General features: G+C 45.5%; 1 protein-coding gene across 1 annotated transcript; it reads left to right on the top strand.

Moving 5' to 3' along the window:
* Positions 1-3,628: 3,628 nt before the first annotated feature.
* Positions 3,629-19,946, top strand: arhgap20 (Rho GTPase activating protein 20). Its single transcript, XM_072686743.1, has 16 exons — positions 3,629-3,688; positions 4,572-4,679; positions 7,143-7,231; positions 9,023-9,193; positions 10,410-10,559; positions 10,704-10,745; positions 11,740-11,824; positions 12,480-12,557; positions 12,760-12,826; positions 12,902-13,060; positions 14,361-14,551; positions 14,660-14,824; positions 15,495-15,634; positions 16,645-16,825; positions 16,930-17,038; positions 17,644-19,946. The coding sequence occupies exons 1-16, from the start codon at positions 3,629-3,631 to the stop codon at positions 18,978-18,980; spliced, it is 3,132 nt and encodes a 1,043-aa protein (XP_072542844.1). The 3' UTR covers positions 18,981-19,946.
* The last annotated feature ends 554 nt before the right edge of the window (positions 19,947-20,500 follow it).

Raw genomic sequence — 20,500 nt, forward strand, 5'->3', positions numbered from 1 at the left:
TAAATATATAATAATATATAATAAAATATAATAAAATATAGATAAAAATGTGAGTTCCCTGGTGTGTGTGTTTATGTGTGTGTGTGTGTGTGTGTGTGTGTGTGTGTGTAGTGCGATCGTTGAGTTTGGGGGGAGGGCAGACCCATATCTTTTGGCTGCAATGTAGGTCAGTAACCTTCCTCAGGTCAATTCACACACACACACACACACACACAGGTTACAGTGGATGCTGCTGCTTTCATGGTCAATTATGTCATTCTGAGAGGGTCACAGTACTGGACTGTGTGTGTGTGTGTGTGTGTGTGTGTGTGTGTGGGCCTTCTGGCAATATGTCTGGCTGTAAAAGAGCAAATGGACAAAGGGTCCAAAGGGTCGGCCCTCTACCTTTTCTCTGCCTCCACACACGCACACAGATAAACACACACACACACACACACATAAGAGAGGCAGAGGCTGACAAACACAGTGTGTGAGTGTGTGTATTTGCTCCTGTGTGTGTGACCTGTAAACACACCGTTATGTTTATTTGTAATATTTGTTTCCTCCAGTGGTCACACCTCCTGTGTTCTCCAGAGAAGAGGTTTCAGGCCTCGGGTCAGACTGAGTTAATCTCCATATCACACTTCATCACGCCTCAGGTTCAGAAACACCTACTGACCTGGATAGTGGACACCGAGCTCTTCTAATGTGTGTTTGTGTGAGTTAGGAGTCTGGGTGGGGGGATAAGGGGGTGTTGGGATATATATATATATATATATATATATATATATATATATATATATATATATATATATATATATATACACACATATATAGTGTCTGTATTTACTATTTTATTTTCTATTTTCTTTCTTTCTTTCCGAAACCTGTTTTTATATTATTCATATTTTTCTCTGGTTCTATTCATATTTAAGCCAGAAAATTATGAAAAAATAAATCCTTACCTTTTTTTATTTGCCTAGATTTTAGATATATTTTTTGTAAAACACTTACCTGTATGTATAATATTAAATTATACACAATTATACATTTTAGCCACATTTAAACTAAACATAAAGATATATATGTATGTATCTTTTTATTATTTTTTTTTAAATGTTAAACCAATGTTCATAGTCCTTTAAAATTTAACAGATTTAAAACAGAAGAAATGCTTCTCCTAAAGGTTTTTTTATCTGTACATTTATATTTTTACATTATTTATACTAAAATATAGTATATAATACATTTTCTAGGTTATTTTATATTGATATATTATGCAAATATACTACTTTATTCTATGTATTATATAATATACAATATTATATATGTGTATATATATATATATATATATATATATATATTTATTATACTGTATTATATTATATATTATATATATATTATTCTCTATTATACTATATAATATATTATATTACACTATATGGTATTTTTTATGCTTCTATTCAAATTCAAGCCAGAAATTTATAAAATAACAAAATACATTATATTTGATATATGTTTCTATATTGTAATCTTGTTGAGGATTTTGTTCTACAATTCTACATTTTCCCTTCATTATAATTTTTTATTTATTTATTGCCAAGTCCAGGCAAGAAAACAACAACAAAAACAAAAAAAATTATCATATCATATTGTTTTATTTAATTTAAAATGTAAAGCACATTCAGCCATAAAGAGTTTTTTTTTTACTTAAAGTAAAGCACAAGTCTTCCTCCAGCTCAGTCACAGAAGGATGAGGGGCTGTTCACCCACCCTGTGGCTGGGTTGTTGCTGTGAGATCTGTGGAGATAACAGCAAAAAGACCCAACAGGTTCAGCCCAGCGCTTGGGTAGATCGTGTTCATTAATAAGGACTAACTCTGCAGTCCGCACAACCCAACGCAGCCCAGCTAAAGGTCACGCAGCCCAGCTCAGCCCAGCCCAGCACAGCCCAGCTCAGCCCAGCTAAAGGTCACGCAGCCCAGCCCAGCTCAGCCCAGCTCAGCCCAGAGCATGCAGCAGTGCAGCAGGGCAGATGGGAGAGAGCTGAAGGCAGCTGGGGCCGGGGTGGGGCACAGAGAAATAGAGCAAATATAATTCAGAATGAAAACATACGTTAATGCATGCACACACACACACACACTGACCTACAAAACACACGCTCACTACTGATAGATGCAGATGCAGTGAAATATAAAAGTAGTTATTTCCAAGCATTATATATATTCAATACATACATATATATATATATAAGTTGCACCCATTGCTGACAATTGCCAAATGTGCAAATGCACACACACAGCTTGTCTAGTCCCTGTAGAGAAGTCATGCCAATAGAATAGGACTGTCTGGGGCTAATCAACATGAACCTATCAGCACCATGCTGCCTAATAATGCCAGGCGTAGGCTAGAGGGGTATAATAAAGCCCCTCAGCAGCATTCAGCTGTGGAGCAGTGGAAGAACTGTGTTTTCTGGAATGATGGATGGTTGGAGCTCCATCCAGTACTTTTGGGATGAGGAGTCGGGGAGTTGGGGAGTTGGGGATGGACGAGGTGGGGTGGTGATCATTATCCAACATCCTGACCTCACTAACGCTCTTGTCGCTGAATGCAATCAAACCCTCACAGCCATGCTCCTTCAGAATCTGACAGACAATCAGTACAATGTCTTATTTGGTCAAGGGTGTCCAAACTTTTGCATAAGACTGTGTACATGTATTGAGCTTCCAACGCAACTCTCTCTCACTGTGATGAAGCTTTCGATGATAACATCTACACTATCAACCCCCCCCTTCCCTCCACACACACACACACACACACACACACACACACACACACACACACACACACACACTCACACACAAAATAACACAAATGAATGTTTGTCTGTGCTAGTTTGTAATTTAGTTACATAATCGTATAATTATGTTATTTCTAACACAAACATCCTCTCATTTCCATTCCTCGTTCACCCATCCTCCCTCTCCTCTGTCTGATCTGTCCCGATAGAGCCTTCACCTATAAATAGGCAAATTAGCTGTTGTGTATCTATCAGGGAATGAACGGTAGGGAGCCGGTGCTGTCTCACACATGCAGCATTAAATCAGTAAAGACGGTCCTAATAATGTGGTCACAGCTAGGAAAAGTGGTCAGTCCAGTGGTCTCCATATCAGCACCGCTCAGGCCTAGAAATGAAAGAGATGACTTTCGGGATTCACTTCAGAGGGTGGAGGATCATTTGGGTGAGCCCGAACGATGAGAAACTGAGAGCAAAGAGAAGAATGCGCACATGTCAGTATGGAAATATGCAGGAAGCAATATGCAAATGACCAGTGTCAGGGGGTTTACACACAGGCCAGGAGCCAGATATTAAAACCGACAACATTTCAGATCTCGTAACAACATCGTTAAAATGCACATTTTCATCTCATTTATTTATTTACTCCTTTATTTATTTATTTCTAAAAGTGAAATCCTTGTTAAGAGTCTTTCGGTTCTTGTTTGGGGGATTGCAGAAAGCTGGGCCTGGCTGCGCTGTTTAACGGAATCCATTCTTCCCACTGGCTGCAGCACAAACCCAAAGCACAGTCAGGCCACAGTTGGAAAGGTATTCTTGTCATGAATTTTTCGCACCATCTTTTTCTCCGAATATGACCTTGCTGATTGCGACCAAAACGTTCAGCCTCACCTTCATCAGTCCACTGGACCAGGTAATGTAATAGGGGTATTGTGGGGTGGAGGTTGTCGAGGTCCATCCCCAGCCTCAGAACAGGCCCCCAGGTGAAGCCCCAAGGCCCAAGCCCCATACTGTGGCCCATAGACCTCAGGTCTACCAGTGTTTGGTCCCACAATTAGTGAGGGTGGTACATCCATGAGCCCCCCTGGAAAATGTCTAAGTCCCTTGGTCTACCAGTGGCCCGTAGGCCTCAGGTCTACCAGTGGTTGGTTCCAAAATTAGTCCATCTTCTTATAGTCTTTATAGTCTAATGTTCAGAGTGAAATTTGCATCATTTGCTAACAATGACTGTGAATGAGCCAGAGCGCTAACAAGCTAATTAAGGTCTGAGACGTACAGAACACCGCTCCGCCAGATTTGAGAAGGGTACCTCAGTTCCTCAGCGGATAACACACTCCGTGATGGGCCGTCCGCCGGAACTCAGTCATTTAACTGTGGGGTCAGGCCCCCTAAGTGATCTGTCTGGTGAGAAAAGAGGCTTAAGCTTGTCTGACCATCCTCTCGCCTCACAGAGAGAGGGAGGGAGGGCTAAAGGGGTAATGGGGGTGGGGCTATTAGTGTTGAGGAGACAAATGGCGTGTAAATGACCCTGCATTAGCAGAGGATTATGGAAATATTAGCATATTAGCAATTAGCAAACTTTAGCAGCTTCAAGAACAACCTGAAATTCCGGACGTTTCATTCTTCTGTTGCTCTGTGAACTGCACCCCTGACCCCTCACCCCTCCCCTGGACAGTCTGGGATGTAGACATAATCTTTTCGGGGATGGGGGGTGGGGTGGAGAGAGACCCTGGATGGATTGACCTGGTCGTTCATACATGACACACAAACACACAAACATCCTCACATTCACACAGAGAGGTTCTGGTGACCAGGAGTTCCCCGGTGGACGTCCCGTGGACATGGAGCCTGTGTATGGGTGCAGGAGCCGAGCCCGAAGCTGTGGAGAGTTCTGCCGCTCGAATGTGAGTTGCTGTGTTAGAGGCGTGTGTTTGTGTGAGTGTAGTAAGACTAATACAGTAACTCTCAGTCCTTTTATCACACAAAGCAAAGGGAGCGTGAGTGTTTCCATGGAAATGGATGTAGAGTAACCATGGAAATAGGTACAATGTAACAATGGAAATAAGTGTTATGTAATAATGACCATGATAATGAGCGTATTGTGATCATGGAAATTTGTATGGGACAATGGGAATTAGTGAATTAGTGATTAGTGTAGAGTAACCTTGAAAATGGGTGTAGAGTAACCATGGAAATGGGTGTAGAGTAAGCACATCAAAGGATATAGAGTAGTCATGGAGATTAACGCAAAGCAACCCTGAAGATGTGTGTAGAGTAACCATGGAAACGGATATAAAGTAGCCATTGAGATCGGCGTAAAGCAACCATGGAAATGGGTGTAGAGTAATGATGGGAATGTGTGTAGAGTAATGAGGGAATGGGTGTAGAATAATGAGGGAATGGGTGTAGAATAATGAGGGAATGGGTGTAGAGTAATGAGGGAATGGGTGTAGAATAATGAGGGAATGGGTGTAGAATAATGATGGGAATGGGTGTAGAGTAATGAGGGAATGGGTGTAGAATAATGATGGGAATGGGTGTAGAGTAATGAGGGAATGGGTGTAGAATAATGATGGGAATGGGTGTAGAATAATGAGGGAATGGGTGTAGAGTAATGAGGGAATGGGTGTAGAGTAATGAGGGAATGGGTGTAGAGTAATGAGGGAATGGGTGTAGAGTAATGAGGGAATGGGTGTAGAGTAACCTGAGCTGATCTGAGAGTAGTTTATAACATCAGTAAAAGGTCTTGTTTACATCTAAGCTATGTGGTGTGTTTGCATTTGTTTATGTGTGTTTGTGTGTGTGTGTGTGTGTGTGTGTGTGTGTGTGTATGTGTATGTGTGTGTGTGTGTGTGTGTGTGTGTGTGTGTGTAAAAGGTGTATTGAAATTTAATAGGATGGGACTCTAGGCCTTGTGCCTTTGGGCTATGTAAATAATAACCTTTTCGATCATGGCATCCATGGTACTTAAGACCCAACTGTGTGTGCCGTCCTAGAGTAACCATGGAGATGGATAAGAGTAACCAATGCAAATGGGTGTAGAGTAGTCATGGAGATGCATGTAGAGTACCAATGGAAATGGATGTAGAGTAACCATGGAGATGCATGTAGAGTACCAATGGAAATGGGTGTAGAGTAACCATGGAGATGCACGTAGAGTACCAATGGAAATGGATGTAGAGTAACCATGGAGATGGATAAAGAGTAACCATGGAAATGGGTGTAGAGTAGTCATGGAGATGGATAAAGAGTAACCTTGGAAATGGGTGTAGAATAACCATGGAGATGGATAATAAGTAACCTTGGAAATGGGTGTAGAGTAACCATGGAGATGGATGTAGAGTACCAATGGAAATGGGTGTAGAATAACCATGGAGATGGATAAAAAGTAACCTTGGAAATGGGTGTAGAGTAACCATGGAGATGCATGTAGAGTACCAATGGAAATGGGTGTAGAGTAACCATGGAGATGGATAAAGAGTAACCTTGGAAATGGGTGTAGAGTAACCATGGAGATGGATAAAGAGTAACCTTGGAAATATAGATTTTAGTCAAGAGACTAAAAACCTTTGAACCCTGGCCTCCAGACCCTTTAGTTTGACCCTATAATACCTCTACAGTTTAGAAGCAGCATCAATCGGACTTGACTAGACTGGCCATTCTGAATGGAGAGCACATACTGGTTAAGGGGGCAGGGTGTGCTTCCCCCACCCCTTAAGCTCCACCCACAGCCCCTCCTACATGCTCTGTACAGTATGACAGTCACTGCAGCTCCTCCTCCAGTTTAACAAAGCTCACTCCAGCCTCAGTGGAGCTCAGGCTGGACACAGAGATGGACCTGTTCTTCCCACAGCAGCTCCACATCAGGACCCACGTTCATCTACAGGGTGTGTGAGATGAAGCTCTTCAGACAGCATGCTAGCGCTGACCAGCAGGCAGAACTCACGGTACTCTTGTGTGTGTGTGTGTGTGTTTCTTCTCAAATCAGGGATATCACAGGGAGTCAGTTTTTCCTTTGCTGCAGGGAGATCTTCACATCTTCTGGGAAGGCTTTACAGTAAATGTTGGAACATTGCTGTGAGGATTTGATTGGAGGATATTCTGTCAGGAGAGCATGAGGGAGGTCCTCTGCTCCACTGTTCCAGTGCTGGTGGGCTTTATACCCCTCCAGCTAATGTCCAGGATTACAAAAGCTGTGTGTGCAGTTGAACGCCTGTGTCAACAATTGGTGCACCTTAAAGACGGGGTGTCTGGATACTTTTGGACAGTTAGTGCGCCATAAAGCCTTGTAGCCTTGAGGTGTAGTTGACATCTAGTTGTGCTTTCTCTCTCTCTCTCGCTCTCTCTCTGTGTTTGTCTCTCTGTAGAAGGTGAAGCCCTACTCTCAGCGCAGGCTGTCTGCTCCCTCACTTCTCCTCAGTAAAGCACTGACCAGGACAAAGGCCAGCCCTGCCAGGTACGATACCGAGACTGTTGATGAAGTTCCAAAATGTCTTTTCCTTGACTTACCAAAAACCAAGGTCTTTTGACGTCCTGGTATTGATACAGGGTCAGAAATATACACACAACACACTGAAGGGCCCTAAAGGACACTGATTAAAAGTCTACCTTGACCACACGCTTTTCCTAGCCATCGACAAGCTTCTTCATATTTTGGAAAGAGCCATTCTGGTGTGGGTTTGGGGCCACTGTCCTGTTGGGACACCCGAATGTAACCATCTCGCTGATGGTTTGAGGTTATGCTGAAGAATTCAGAGGTGTACCAGTTCCACAGGTAGCATGATGCTACCACCACCATGCTTAACAGCTGGTATAATGTTTTCAGGATCGAATGCCTCGACTTTACCTCCAAACATACCGCAGGTCATTATGGCCATTGTGGTCTCAATTTTGCAGCTGGGACTCCCTTCCTGATCATCCGAACCAGTTTCCTTGCAGCTGGCAATGACAGTGTGGGTCTTCTTCCAGGCCTACACCTCCAGAATTGCTTGTATGTACAGCGGTTTGAACCGATGACCATTCCCAAACTTGGGTAAATCTACCATCATCCCTCTCAGATCAGCTCTAAGCTCCTCGAACTCGTTGTACTGCATGTTGGTCAGTCCAATGAGTGCTGTCAATCAAACCCTTTTCGTGTGGGCACAGCGGAGCTACCAGCTGTAGCCAATCATGATCACTAGCAGGAGGTTAAGAGGCCTTGGCCATAGCAGGGTAAAGGACATTGTGAAACTTTGGTGTGTTATGTTTTTTGAAACTCTGTAGGTAAAAGTCTTAATTTTAAGACTGCAATATGTAAATTACATCTGTTCTGATTGGCTGCCCTGTATTGTGCCCCATTCACAAAAGCAGTCCAAGCTGGAAGTCCATTTCTTCTGGTATTTCTTCTGTAACACTCCTCAAATAACACTATAAGGTTAACAGGTGAAGCTAAACTGGTATGGTCTAAATGGGCGGTCGTATGTAAATGTGTCCATGCTTGTGACATCACAGTTATGATTCATTGATTATTTGTGTTTTGGGGTTTGTTTTCATTCATTTATTAATTCTAATGCACAAACTGTTGTGAATGAGGCCTTTTAGTAACTCATCTGTGTAAGAAACCATGTGGAGTCCCACAGGGCTCAATTGTAGGGCCTACAAAACAAAAATATTAATTATGATAGTAATGTAGTGTCTGAACGTGAAGTAGGGTGGGCTTACACACAGGGCCTAAGGGGGTGTATGCAAGAAGTAGATTGTAACTCATTCTGCCCGGTATTGCCATGACATCCAGTCAGCGATGAGTTTATGTAAACTTCTGACCACAACTGTAAACAATCCTGAGCGAAATACAGGTTCTACAGCCTCAGCGAGGCTTTTCAGCTCCATACCCGTGATCGGCTGGGGGCCCAAGCCACTAGCTTGCTCTTTGCCTCTAGCTTTGCCTCTATGTGTGTGTGTGTGGGCGTGCACATGATGCTTGTGCATCCATCTGTGAGAGAGACACAGACAGGGACTGTGTGTGTCTGCGGACCCCTTTAAGACGGGTTCTAGCTATTGTTGCGCTGGCAGATGCAACACAGGAGCTAATTAATCAATGAAACGAGGGAGAAAAGGAGACGTGTCGCGACACCTGATTAATTTAAAACCAATGAGGCGAGTTTCTCGCCTCATTATGCGAGTATTTACGGGAAAACACTGACCGTGTGTCTGCATGTATATTTCTGTGTGTGTGTGTGTGTGTGTGTGTGTGTGTGTGTGTGTGTAGCAGTGAGCGTGTGTCTGACATTAGCCCAGCCTCCTGTGCCCTGGTGCAGTCTCTGCTGGGCCCCGGGCGGAAGCTGGTCTGTCATGGCGTGGCACGGCTGCAGACGGGGCTTCAGACGCAAGAGCGCTACCTCTTCCTCTTCAGCGACATCTTCATCATCAGCAAAGCCAAGTAAGGAGAGGGAGAGTTTTTTTTGGGGGGGGGGAGGATGGGATGGGCAAATGGCATTGTGATGAAAGGCGATGACTTCGTAGTCTATTTCTCCCCATTTTAATCTGCTTATAAAATGTGGGTGTCTGGATACTTTTGGAGCGTCTAGACACTTTTGGAGCGTCTAGACACTTTTGGAGCGTCTGGACACATTTGTGGTGTTCATTTAAAATAACATTCAAAAACAGCGATAATTCATCTAATAATTCAGCAAAAATTGTGTTCCTGTACCTTTAAGAGATATGTAAATGGCCTCTGTTCTGATTGGCTGCCCTGTATTCTGCCCTAGTCCGAGCTTGACAGTCCATCTGATCTAGTGTTTCGGCTGTAACACTCTCTCATATAACGTAAATGGGTTGATGGGTGGAGCTAAACTGGTATGGTCTAAATGGGCGGTCTTATGTAAATTTGTCCATGGTTGTGACATCACAGCCATGAGTCATTGATCCTTTGTTTATTCAGTGCATCAAACACCTTAACAATTGTTCCTTTAAAGGGCCCATATCCTGTTCTTTAACTCAAAGAATTAAACAGTGACTGCGCCTTTAAGACTGAGATATGTAAACGACCTCTGTTCTGATTGGCTGCCCTGCATTCTGCCTCTGAAAGTTGAAAGTTGGTCCGTCTCCCTTGTGAACGGGCCGGAGATGAGCTTCTGTGGTCGGAATGTAAATTTCATCACAGCCTTGATGTAGTTAAAAGTTCAGCCATAACATTAGGACCACTGATCAGTGAGGCGAATAACACTGATGATCTGGTTCCAGTGGCTCCTGTCAAGGGGTGGATACACTGGGCAGCAGGTGAACAGTCAGTTCTTGAAGGTGATGGTGAGGTGAGGTGGGCAGGACAAATGGTCAAGTGTCAGAATCTGAGGCAATCTGAACCAAGAACCCAACTGTGATATTCTAGACGGTCAGAACATCTCCAAAACATCAGGCAGGTCTTGTAGGGTGTGCCTGGTATGCAGTGGTCAGCACCGACCAAAGGTGCTGCAGAGAAAGACAACCAGCAAGCTGCAGGGTCCTGGTTGGCCCAGGTTCAGTGATGCTCATGAAGGTCCCACCTCACAACTGCTAACATCTGAAGATGTGAAATACCACAGGAGGTCTAGTGCAGTCCATGCCTGGATGGGCCTTGTGTTGTACTGACGCTGTACTGACACGTGTGTTCCTCTCAGGCCGTGCTCTCAGGTCAAGCAGAAGGCGTGTGTGCGCCTGTGTGAGATGTGGACGGCCGGCTGCATGGACGAGGTGTGTGAGGGCACCACCAGTCCAGACACAAGCTTCGTCATAGGCTGGCCCACGTATAACTGTGTGGCTACTTTCAGGTACATGTCTGCGCGTGTATGATGGGCAGGGTTGGGTCATAATAATGTGGAATGCTAATTTTCTTTTTTAGATAATAATAATTTAATAATTAATAGATGTGTATTTATGACTATTATTTGATATGAGGTTCTCTCTCTCTTTAGAACTGCCTATCAGAAAGAGAGGTGGCTCTCCCTCCTTGAAAGGTAGCTAAAGCTCACACGACACTGTATGTCCCACACTGTGCTCATCCAACTACATGTTGGTACATTGCTGTGAGAGTTTGATTGCAGGCACAAGGGTGTTGCTGATCAGTTCTAGATCTTGGTGATCAGCTCCACAGCCCAATGCTGGGGGGACTTCATTGCCCTCTAGCCGGAGAGAGGTCATATATGAGTGTGTAAAAGTAGTTAGTAACCATAGCAACCATTTGAAGCACCTTAGCGACCACCTGAAAAACTTTAGCCACTGCCCTAGAAATCACCTGCTTCACCATGGCACCCCCCTCATAACATCTTAGCAACACCTTACAAACCACCTGGGACACCCTAGCTACCCCCATAAATACCAAAGCAACAGTCATAGCAGCCGCCAAAACATCCTAGCAAAAAATATAAAAAAGCTCAAATATCCAAGCAACTGCCCTAGCAACCCCCTTAAACACCATAGCACTCAGGAACACCTTAACAACTGCATAATATATCACATCTAGCACCGCAGCAACCACCTTGGACACCATAGCACCCACTAAGAAAAGCCTTACCAACAACACAAAACACCTTACCAACAACCACATAATGTACCACAGCAACCACCTTAAACACCACTTAGCAACACCTTAGCAACTGCCCTAACAACCACCTAGTACTCCATAGCAACCACCTAGGAACACCGTAGTAATACCATAGTTCCCACTCAGCAACACCTTAGCAACCACCTTGGACACTGTAACAACCACCCGGGATTATTAAGTAATATACCATACCACTCTAGCAACCACATAGCAACAGCCAAGCAACTGGCAAGAATTCTGCGCTTTTCAGGAAGCTGTCCGTGCCTGTATCAGCAAATGGGTGCATCCTAAAGTGGCTGAAAAGGCTAGTCTGGATACTTTTGGCCATATTGTGAGTTAAATATGCTTCTAGAGCTGCAAGCTTCTCCTCTGGTCTAACCTTCTCCACATTCTCTTCCTCAATCCAGCCGAATCCAAGAGGAGAAAGAGCATGATGACCCAAAGGTCATTCCACTGAGGATATACGCTAAGGATACCGGACACTGTGCCCATGTAAGGCCTGGATTTCGGGCGATGTTTGCCTGGTTCTGATTACAGTGTGTGTGTGGGTCTGTGGGTCTGTGGATATGTGGGTCTGTGGGTCTGTGGATATGTGGGTCTGTGGATATGTGGGTCTGTGGATATGTGGGTCTGTGGATATGTGGGTCTGTGGGTCTGTGGATATGTGGGTCTGTGGATATGTGGGTCTGTGGGTCTGTGGATATGTGGATATGTGGGTCTGTGGGTCTGTGGATATGTGGATATGTGTGTCTGTGGGTCTGTGGATATGTGGGTCTGTGGGTCTGTGGATATGTGGGTCTGTGGATATGTGGGTCTGTGGGTCTGTGGATATGTGGATATGTGGGTCTGTGGGTCTGTGGATATGTGGATATGTGTGTCTGTGGGTCTGTGGATATGTGGGTCTGTGGGTCTGTAGATATGTGGGTCTGTGGGTCTGTGGATATGTGGGTCTGTGGATATGTGGGTCTGTGGGTCTGTGGATATGTGGGTCTGTGGATATGTGGATATGTGGGTCTGTGGATATGTGGGTCTGTGGATATGTGGATATGTGGGTCTGTAGATATGTGGGTCTGTGGATATGTGGGTCTGTGGATATGTGGGTCTGTGGGTATACTCTGGGTCTGTAACTGTGCTCTGTTGTTGCCAGGCCAAAGCTCTGTCTGTCAGGAATACAGACTGCACCTCCGACGTCATCACCACCGCACTAGAGCGGTTTGGACTGCCGGTGAGTGAGGATCAGAGGGTCTCTGTGGTTCGAATCCCGGTCATGTTGCTAGCCATCAGCAGCCGAGGTGCTGGCCGTCTAAACATAGACTGATTAAACCAACACAAAGATGAACCTCATGGGGGGAAACTGAGATGCAAGAAAACGGGATGGGTGACGGATACGGACCCTTATTTCACCCTCTCTTGTTGTTCATGTCCAGGGAAGCGTGAAGGACTTCCAGTTGTGGGTCAGCTCCAGTATGGACGAGGCTCCGTATCCTCTGATTGGTGAGAAAGTCTGACACTTTCTATGAGTTATGAGTCAAAAACCTTGTCTTAACACTCTGGTCACGACCCCTTCAGGTCACGAGTTCCCGTACAGTATAAAGATGAGCCACATCCGGGCCCTGCAACAGGACGCAGAGACTCCTGCTGACCACCAGGTGGCAATGTTGTCTGACGATGCACACTGTCAGTTCATCCTCAGGCCTCGTAGAGTGGACCACGCCCACACACTCGCAGGTGAGATCTCAGGGTTTCATGGTTTTAAGGTACATTCACATCCGTATCTCAGTACATACCCTGGAATCAGAATCAGTGGTTTTCTACACCATAGCAACAACCCTAGCAACCAGCTGAAATTCAATAGCAACCATGTGGATCACTTTTGCAACCACCTGTAACCACCAAGAAATGAGCAAATGCCTAACAACAGCCTAGTATACCATAGCACCCACATAGTAACACATTAACAGCCACCTGACCATAGCAACCACTATAGCAACCCCCTCAAACACCTTTGCAACAACATGAAAGACCTTAGCAACTGCCCTTGTATCTGTCTAGTATACCATAGCAGCCACACAGGAACTCATATAGCAACTGTGTAGTAACAACCTAGTATACTATAGTGCCCACTTAGTAACACCTTAGCAGCCACCTACTATAACGTAGCAACCAACTAGGAACAACTTAGTAGCACCATATCACTTAATTAGCAACACCTTAACAGACACCTGACATACCATAGCAACTACTATAGCAACCCCCTCAAACACCTTAGCAACAACATGAAAGACTCTAGCAACTGCCCTTGTATCCTTCTAGTATACCATCGCAGCCACACAGGAACTCATATAGCAACTGCCCTAGTAACAGCCGAGTATACTATAGCACACTTTAGCAGCCACCTAAAATAACATAGCAACCAACTAGGAACAACTTAGTAGCACCATATCACTTATTAGCGCCTGACCTACCATAGCAACCACCATAGCAACCTCCTCAAACACCTTAACTACAACCTGAAAAACCATATAATATACCAAAGCAACCACATATGAACTCCTTAGTAACACCATAGCACCCTCTTAGCAACACCATAGTAACCACATAGGAACAGCATGGAAATGCACTTTTCTAGTTAAAGTACAATATTAATAGCATAACAACCACTGTGGCAACCACCTGGAACACCTTGGCAACCACCTGAAATACATGAGCATGCGCTCTCGCAACCACCTCAAAGACCATTGCACCAACTTGGCAACACCATAGCAACCAACTGAATTGCTATGGCAACCACCTGGAACGCCTTAGCATCCATTAAACAATGCCTTAGCAACCACAGCAACTTTAGCCACTGCAGTAGCATGTGTGGAAATTAATGTCATTTAATTTGTCTCCTTTGATGCTGTAATGTGGAATAAATATTCTAATAAGTTCTATGAGGTTTATAGTTTTTAATATTTACATAATCACTGTGTTTTCATATATAAAAAAAATGAATAATTAATATTAAAAAGCTTTGTCTTTCTCTCAGATGAGCAGAGGAGTACAAGAAAGATGCCGTTGCTGACTTGGCCCTTTAAACGGAGCTCCACCATAGAACTGGACAGTCCCTTACAGTCCTCTTTTCCTCCTGACTCCACCCCTGACCCCGCCCCCGGCCACCTGTTTGGACGACCGCTCAGTGACATAACCGTGTACCACACCCTTCCTCCACCCGTTAAGGTAAGGAGCAACATCAATAGAACTCAATAGAGCAGTTATGCAAATGTGTGGGTTTGGTTTAGTGACATCACAAAAACGCCCGAATTCATAATGGACTGCTTTGGCCAGGACATGCTGGTGTGTTTGCATAACGAGGGGCCGGCGACCTGTGGCATATTCCGCCGCTCCGCCGGGGTCAAGGCCTGCCGGGAGCTAAGAAGGAAGCTCGACTCCGGTAACCATGGCAACGCTCTGAACGAGGAGTCTGTATTGGTGATTGCTGCTGTTTTCAAGGTTTGTGTTTGTGGACACTCCCTCTAATGAATGCATTCAGCTTGTCTAGTCCCTGTAGAGAAGAAGTACTGCCAATAGAATAGGACTCTCTGGATCAACATTAACCTTTTGGCACCATGCTGCCTAACGCCAGGCGTGGGCTAGAGGGGTATGAAGCCCCCCAGCATTGATGGTGGTGCTCCATTCAATACTTTTGGGATGAGCCGGGCGGTTGGGGATGATGGTGGGGTGGGGTGATGATTGTCCATCCACGAACATCCTGACCTCAGTGAAACTGTGTTGCTGAATGCAATCAAATCCTCACAGCAATGCTCTTCCAAACACTAGTAGAAAGCCTTCTTCCCTGGACAGTAGAGACAATTACTCCAACAAAATCAAGCTGGATCAACTCTTTGTAATACTCTTGATTTGGGAAGAAACAGTGAATGAGCAGGTGTCCCAATACTTTTGTCCATGTAGTGTATTTAACTTTGCTCTTTGAAAGACAGATGTGATGAGGACAAAAGCGATATCACTGGGATTCAGTGTTTGTATGATGTGTTTTACCCCCAAACACAGCAGAACTGACTTTTCAACCACTAGGGGGCGCACTAGCCAGGTGTGTAATGACAGTCGGAGCTCAGAGTCTCTGAAATCTACGCTGTGACTCAAGTGTGTGTATGTTTACCAGGAGTTCCTCCGGAACATCCCAGGAGGTCTTTTGTGTGAAGATCTGCACGACCAGTGGCTCAGAGCAATGGACTGCCCACGAGGAAACGAGCAGGACAAGGAGAGAGAAACAGAGGAGGGCAGCGTACAGGCAGTGCAGAGGTGAGCCTTTAAATGACACCTTAGCAACTGCCCTAGCAACCACCTAGTATCCCAAAGCAGCCACAAAGGAACATCTTAATAACTCCATATCACCTACTCAGCAACACCTTAACAGCCACCTAATACACCCTTGCAACCACCACAAACACCTTAGCAACCTCCTAAAATCCATTAGCAACTGCCCTAGCAACCACCTAGTATCCCAAAGCACCTAATACACCATTGCAACCCCCTTAAACACCTTATCCCCATAATGAAATTCCTTAGCAACTGCCCTAGTAATCACCTAGTATATCATAGCATCAACTTAGGGACACCTTAATAACATTGCACCTTCTTAACAACCCTAACCCACCATAGCAACTACCTCAAACACATTAGCAACCACCTCAAATTCTTTAGCATCCGCCCTGGTAAACACCTAGTACACTGTAGCAACCAGCTGGGAACACCTTAGTAACATCAAAGCATTCACTTTGTAACAACCTAATAACACCACAGCAGCTTCTTAGCCACACCTTAACAGCCTACTAATATATCATAGCAACCACCATAGCAACCACCTCAAACACCTTAGCGACCACCTAAAATTCATTAGCAACCGCCTTAGTAACCACCTACTATACCATAGCAATCACTTAGGAACACCTTAGTAATACCACACTACCCACTTAGCAACACCATAGCAACCACCTAATATAACATAGCAAACCACCAAGGAATAACTTAACACCATAGCACCTTCTGAGCAACACCTTAACAGCCACCTCATATACCAAAGCAATCACCACAAACACCCTAGGAACCACCTGAAATTCCTTAGCAACCCCCCTAGTAATAATTGCTATACCATAGCAACCACCATAGCAATGTTTGTCATATTTATCTGCTCCAGCACTTCTCTAGAAGGACTAGTGTGTGCAACCTAAAGTAACTACATGCATTCATTAGAAGGGGTGTCCACAAATATTTGGACATGTTCAGTATGCTTTACACGGTATTGTTCTTAGGCTGGTCCAGCTCTTGCCTAAGGAGAACCGGCTGTTGCTGGAACGCGTGGTAGCGATGCTCCACTGCGTCCAGAGTCGTGCTGACCACAACCAGATGAACTCCTCTAACCTGGCTGTGTGCATCGGCCCGAGTCTGCTGTGGAGCAACTCCTCGCTCACTCAGCGAGAGGACGCCAAGAGGGTACGCCTGATCACCCCTAAAACCCAGAATTATTTAACGCAACCCAGCAACTGTCCACTGGCTTCTGTGGCTAGTGTTTTTATGAGCTTCTGATCTACCTGCAGGTTTGTGACCTTGTCCGCTTCTTGATTGACAACTGCTGCTCTGTGTTCGGGGAGGACATCACATCTCTTGCGGACCTTTCCCTGGACAGCGGAGGAACCCTTGGATCTGGTAACTACAGTAACTCACATACAGCATTCGCAATGCCGCCAAACAACCAGAGAAAGGAGAGGCTAGGGGGCCATGGGAGGCAAAGAGCACAATATAGGCCCAAATGTTTGTGGACACCCCTTCTAATGAATGCATTTGCACCCAGTGCAGTCACAGATGTGCAAATGCGCGCACACACACACACAGCTTGTCCAGTCAAGTGGCCCCATGCCTAATGCCAGGCGTAGGCTAGAGAGGAATGGTGCCCCCCAGCATGGAGCTGTGGAACAGTGGAACTATGTTCTCTGGAATAATGGATGGACCTCCATCCAGTACTGTTTGGGAAAAGATGAAGTCTGGTGATGATCATCATCCCAACATCCTGACCTCACTAACGCTCTAGTCGCTGAATGCAATCAAATCCTCACAGCAATGGTCCTCCAGAATCTAGTAGAAAGCCTTCCTCCCTGGACCATAGAGTTGGAGAGTCACTCCAACTCATTTTAATTAATGCTAGTGAATGAGCAGTGAATGAGCAGGTGTCCAAATACTTTTGTCCATATGGTGTATCTAAAAACCAGGTGTCGAAGTATGTAGAAGTGTGATTCCTCTCTTGTCATCCGCAGTGGGGTCTTTGCAGCATATGTCGGACTCCTGTTACGACAGTCTGGAGAATGAGCTGAACGCTGAACCGGAGGACAGGTCCACGACCCAACGTGTCAAGAACAACACGCTCAGCCGAGACTCGCTGATGTCTCTGAGTGACTGGGACTGCGACCTCGATGAAGCAGAGCTTGACGAGGAAGCCGAACCCCTACCGCTTTCTCGAATCAGGGCGTTCGCGCCCGCTGTGCGCCAGCCTCGTCCGCGGAAACCACGCCGAAGTTCTGAGCCCACTTTGGTGAGCCATGCCTCCTCCAGCCTAGGGATGGGACCTGAGGTACGTAAGGCAAGCCTTGATAGCGGCACCCTGCGAGAAGAGCTGAAAGGTGAGGTCGGTAAAGAGGAAGCGTTCCTAGAAACCTGCGGCTTCCGAAACCTGAAGATAGCATGCAGAGGGGGCGGAGTCAGCCAACACAGACGACTAAATCAGGCCCAATTGCAATTGGACATCACTTCTTCCTCATCCATGGGCTCAACGGACAGCTCTTTGGACAGTGCGATTTCTCAAAGTCAAAGTCTTGACCACAGTGGGCCCACAATTGTCTTTGGCCAAGGGTCTTTACCCAAGGGGCGATCTGATGGACGTTTGCAGAGGAACCTCCATAGTTTGGCTCCAGGAAGCTGGTGGAAGGGGAATCAGGGTGTGCCACAAGAAGCAGACAGCAGTTACACCAGTGGGGGCTTTTGTGTCAAGCATCTGTCTTGCAGGGCAAGCAAGCCTCCGTCTTACCAGGAGGCTTTAAAGTCCCTCAACAGAAGTCCTCCAACCCAAGTGACCCCAAATACCAGCCCTAACACATCACCAACCTACCAAACCTCCTTGCCCACGCCATCCACCCTGCCCCTCCTCGAGGGTACGGGACTTTTCTACAGAGGTCCAGTTGTGGAACCTCAGAATCCCTCAAATCCTCAAACTGTGAGCTCAAACTCCTCCGTGACCTCTACACGGTCAAGCAGCGGCACTACAAACCTGGACCCTCAGGCAGCCAGCGAGGTCCCCCTACCTGACAGTGTGTTTTTCGGGCAGAGCTGCAGGCTGATGATGCAAATATCCAGGCCTCTATCTCAGGCGGCAAAACCTGGTCTTCTGGACCCACTCTCTGGAAGGCCCAGTGGACAGGACTCTCATCAATCCACCAGAGGACTTGCCCAGAACTGCTCTCTAAAGGCAGCCTCTGACAGACCGGGAATGCTCGGAGGGTTGGAGGATGTAGCAGTAGGGTGTCTGGACCAGTGCCCTAGTGGTCAGTGGTGTGAGGACCAGGGGTGTCGACTTCACCCAGAGGAGTCGTATGTTTGAAGACGGTAAACACTGGGTAATCTACTGTATTTCGTGAGGCCAGTGTAAGAGGTCATCCGTGCCGGACTCGGGCCTATATATGCTTTTACTCAGTACTACAGCTCATTTCTAGAGTGATATCTTGCACAGCTTACACCGAACAAATCCATCATTTATTTTAGGGATGTCCCGATCCAATCAGAGGCTGATCCAGGGTGTTAAGGTCCTGATCCACTTCCGATCAGACAGAGCTAATCAAAACTAGAAACACTGGACTGGTAAGCATGGCAGCGTTACCAGTTAGCATGCAAAACTAATGCTAAAGTTAGCTCTAATGCTAACTCTCCATTCCACCTTAAATAGTGCCACAGATACGGTGTGTACTGTTCAGCTGCAGAGCAGAAGTGCTGCGTAATTTAAGGTGGAACGGAAGGTTCGGGGCCTCGAGCAGGTAAAGAGGAGGAGGTCACTGCCAGAACCAGCCAGTTTGATTGAAGTTCTGCACCAACACAGATCTGGGACGATCCAACGATCCTCCATCCCGTCCTTCCTCTGGAATTCCGCCTGGTTAGAAACCAGACTGGTGGAAATGCTGTAAAGTTCTACCAGCGAGAGAACCAAGCTCCTTTCTTTGGTTCTGAAGCAGCTCTGAACAGTGCATTCAGAACCGAGGAATAGGCTAATGCTAATGCTAATGCTAAAGCCCACACACACACACACACTCAGTGATCAGGCTGCAGAGTTGTAGCTAAAGGAGCTGGGAGCTAAATGCTCCCAAGCAGGTCCATCAGAGACGTGGATCAGACGGGAGTAAAAAAACTTGATCGGGACGTCCCTAATATTTTAAATTGGCTGTAATATTATTCATTAATAATCTTGTGTATATCAGTAAGTTACATCACCACACAGTTAGAGATTATTAAAAAATATATATGAAATAATTATGTATTTACATTTTCTGATGATGGAAACCATTTGTTTTGTACCGTAACCCCACCTTGTGCCCTTGGCTTTATTGTACTTATGTATTTCTTAGACTTTACAAAAACATGAATAAAAAACTGAATAAAATATAAGAAATTATTAAAAATCTCATTTCATCTCATCCTGTCACTATTTTGGAGGTTTTATGTTCTGACAACAACAATATGTGTATAAAAATATGGCAGTAATTACATATATACTGTATGCATGCACACCAAACGGACGTTCGAACCGCTGACACTGATGATCGGGTTCCAGTGGCTACACCTGTCAAGGGATGGATCTACATACTAGGCAGTCAGATCTTGAAGGTGATGGAGATGCGTGAATGAAGTGTAGAAACCTTTGACCAGAACCAAACTGTGATGTTCTAGATAGACGACTGGAGGATCAGAACATCTCCAGAACATCAGGCAGGCAGGTCTTGTTCCTGTAAGGTAAGGTGCACGTATTGCTCAAGGGCCCAACAGTGCCAGCTTGCCGAGCCCGGGAATCGAACCCACAGCCAATCGATAGCCTGGCCACCTAGCCACAACTGCCCCTGTATTTAAGCAGTA

This window comes from Salminus brasiliensis, chromosome 8, assembly GCF_030463535.1.
Source record: "Salminus brasiliensis chromosome 8, fSalBra1.hap2, whole genome shotgun sequence".
Taxonomy (NCBI): Eukaryota; Metazoa; Chordata; class Actinopteri; order Characiformes; family Bryconidae; genus Salminus; species Salminus brasiliensis.

Coding starts and splice junctions, on each gene's coding strand:
- arhgap20 (XM_072686743.1), top strand. CDS start 3,629: ATGACCTTGCTGATTGCGACCAAAACGTTCAGCCTCACCTTCATCAGT. Junction 13,061..14,360: donor CCACGCCCACACACTCGCAG/GTGAGATCTCAG, acceptor TCTTTCTCTCAG/ATGAGCAGAGGAGTACAAGA. Junction 15,635..16,644: donor AGCGTACAGGCAGTGCAGAG/GTGAGCCTTTAA, acceptor TATTGTTCTTAG/GCTGGTCCAGCTCTTGCCTA.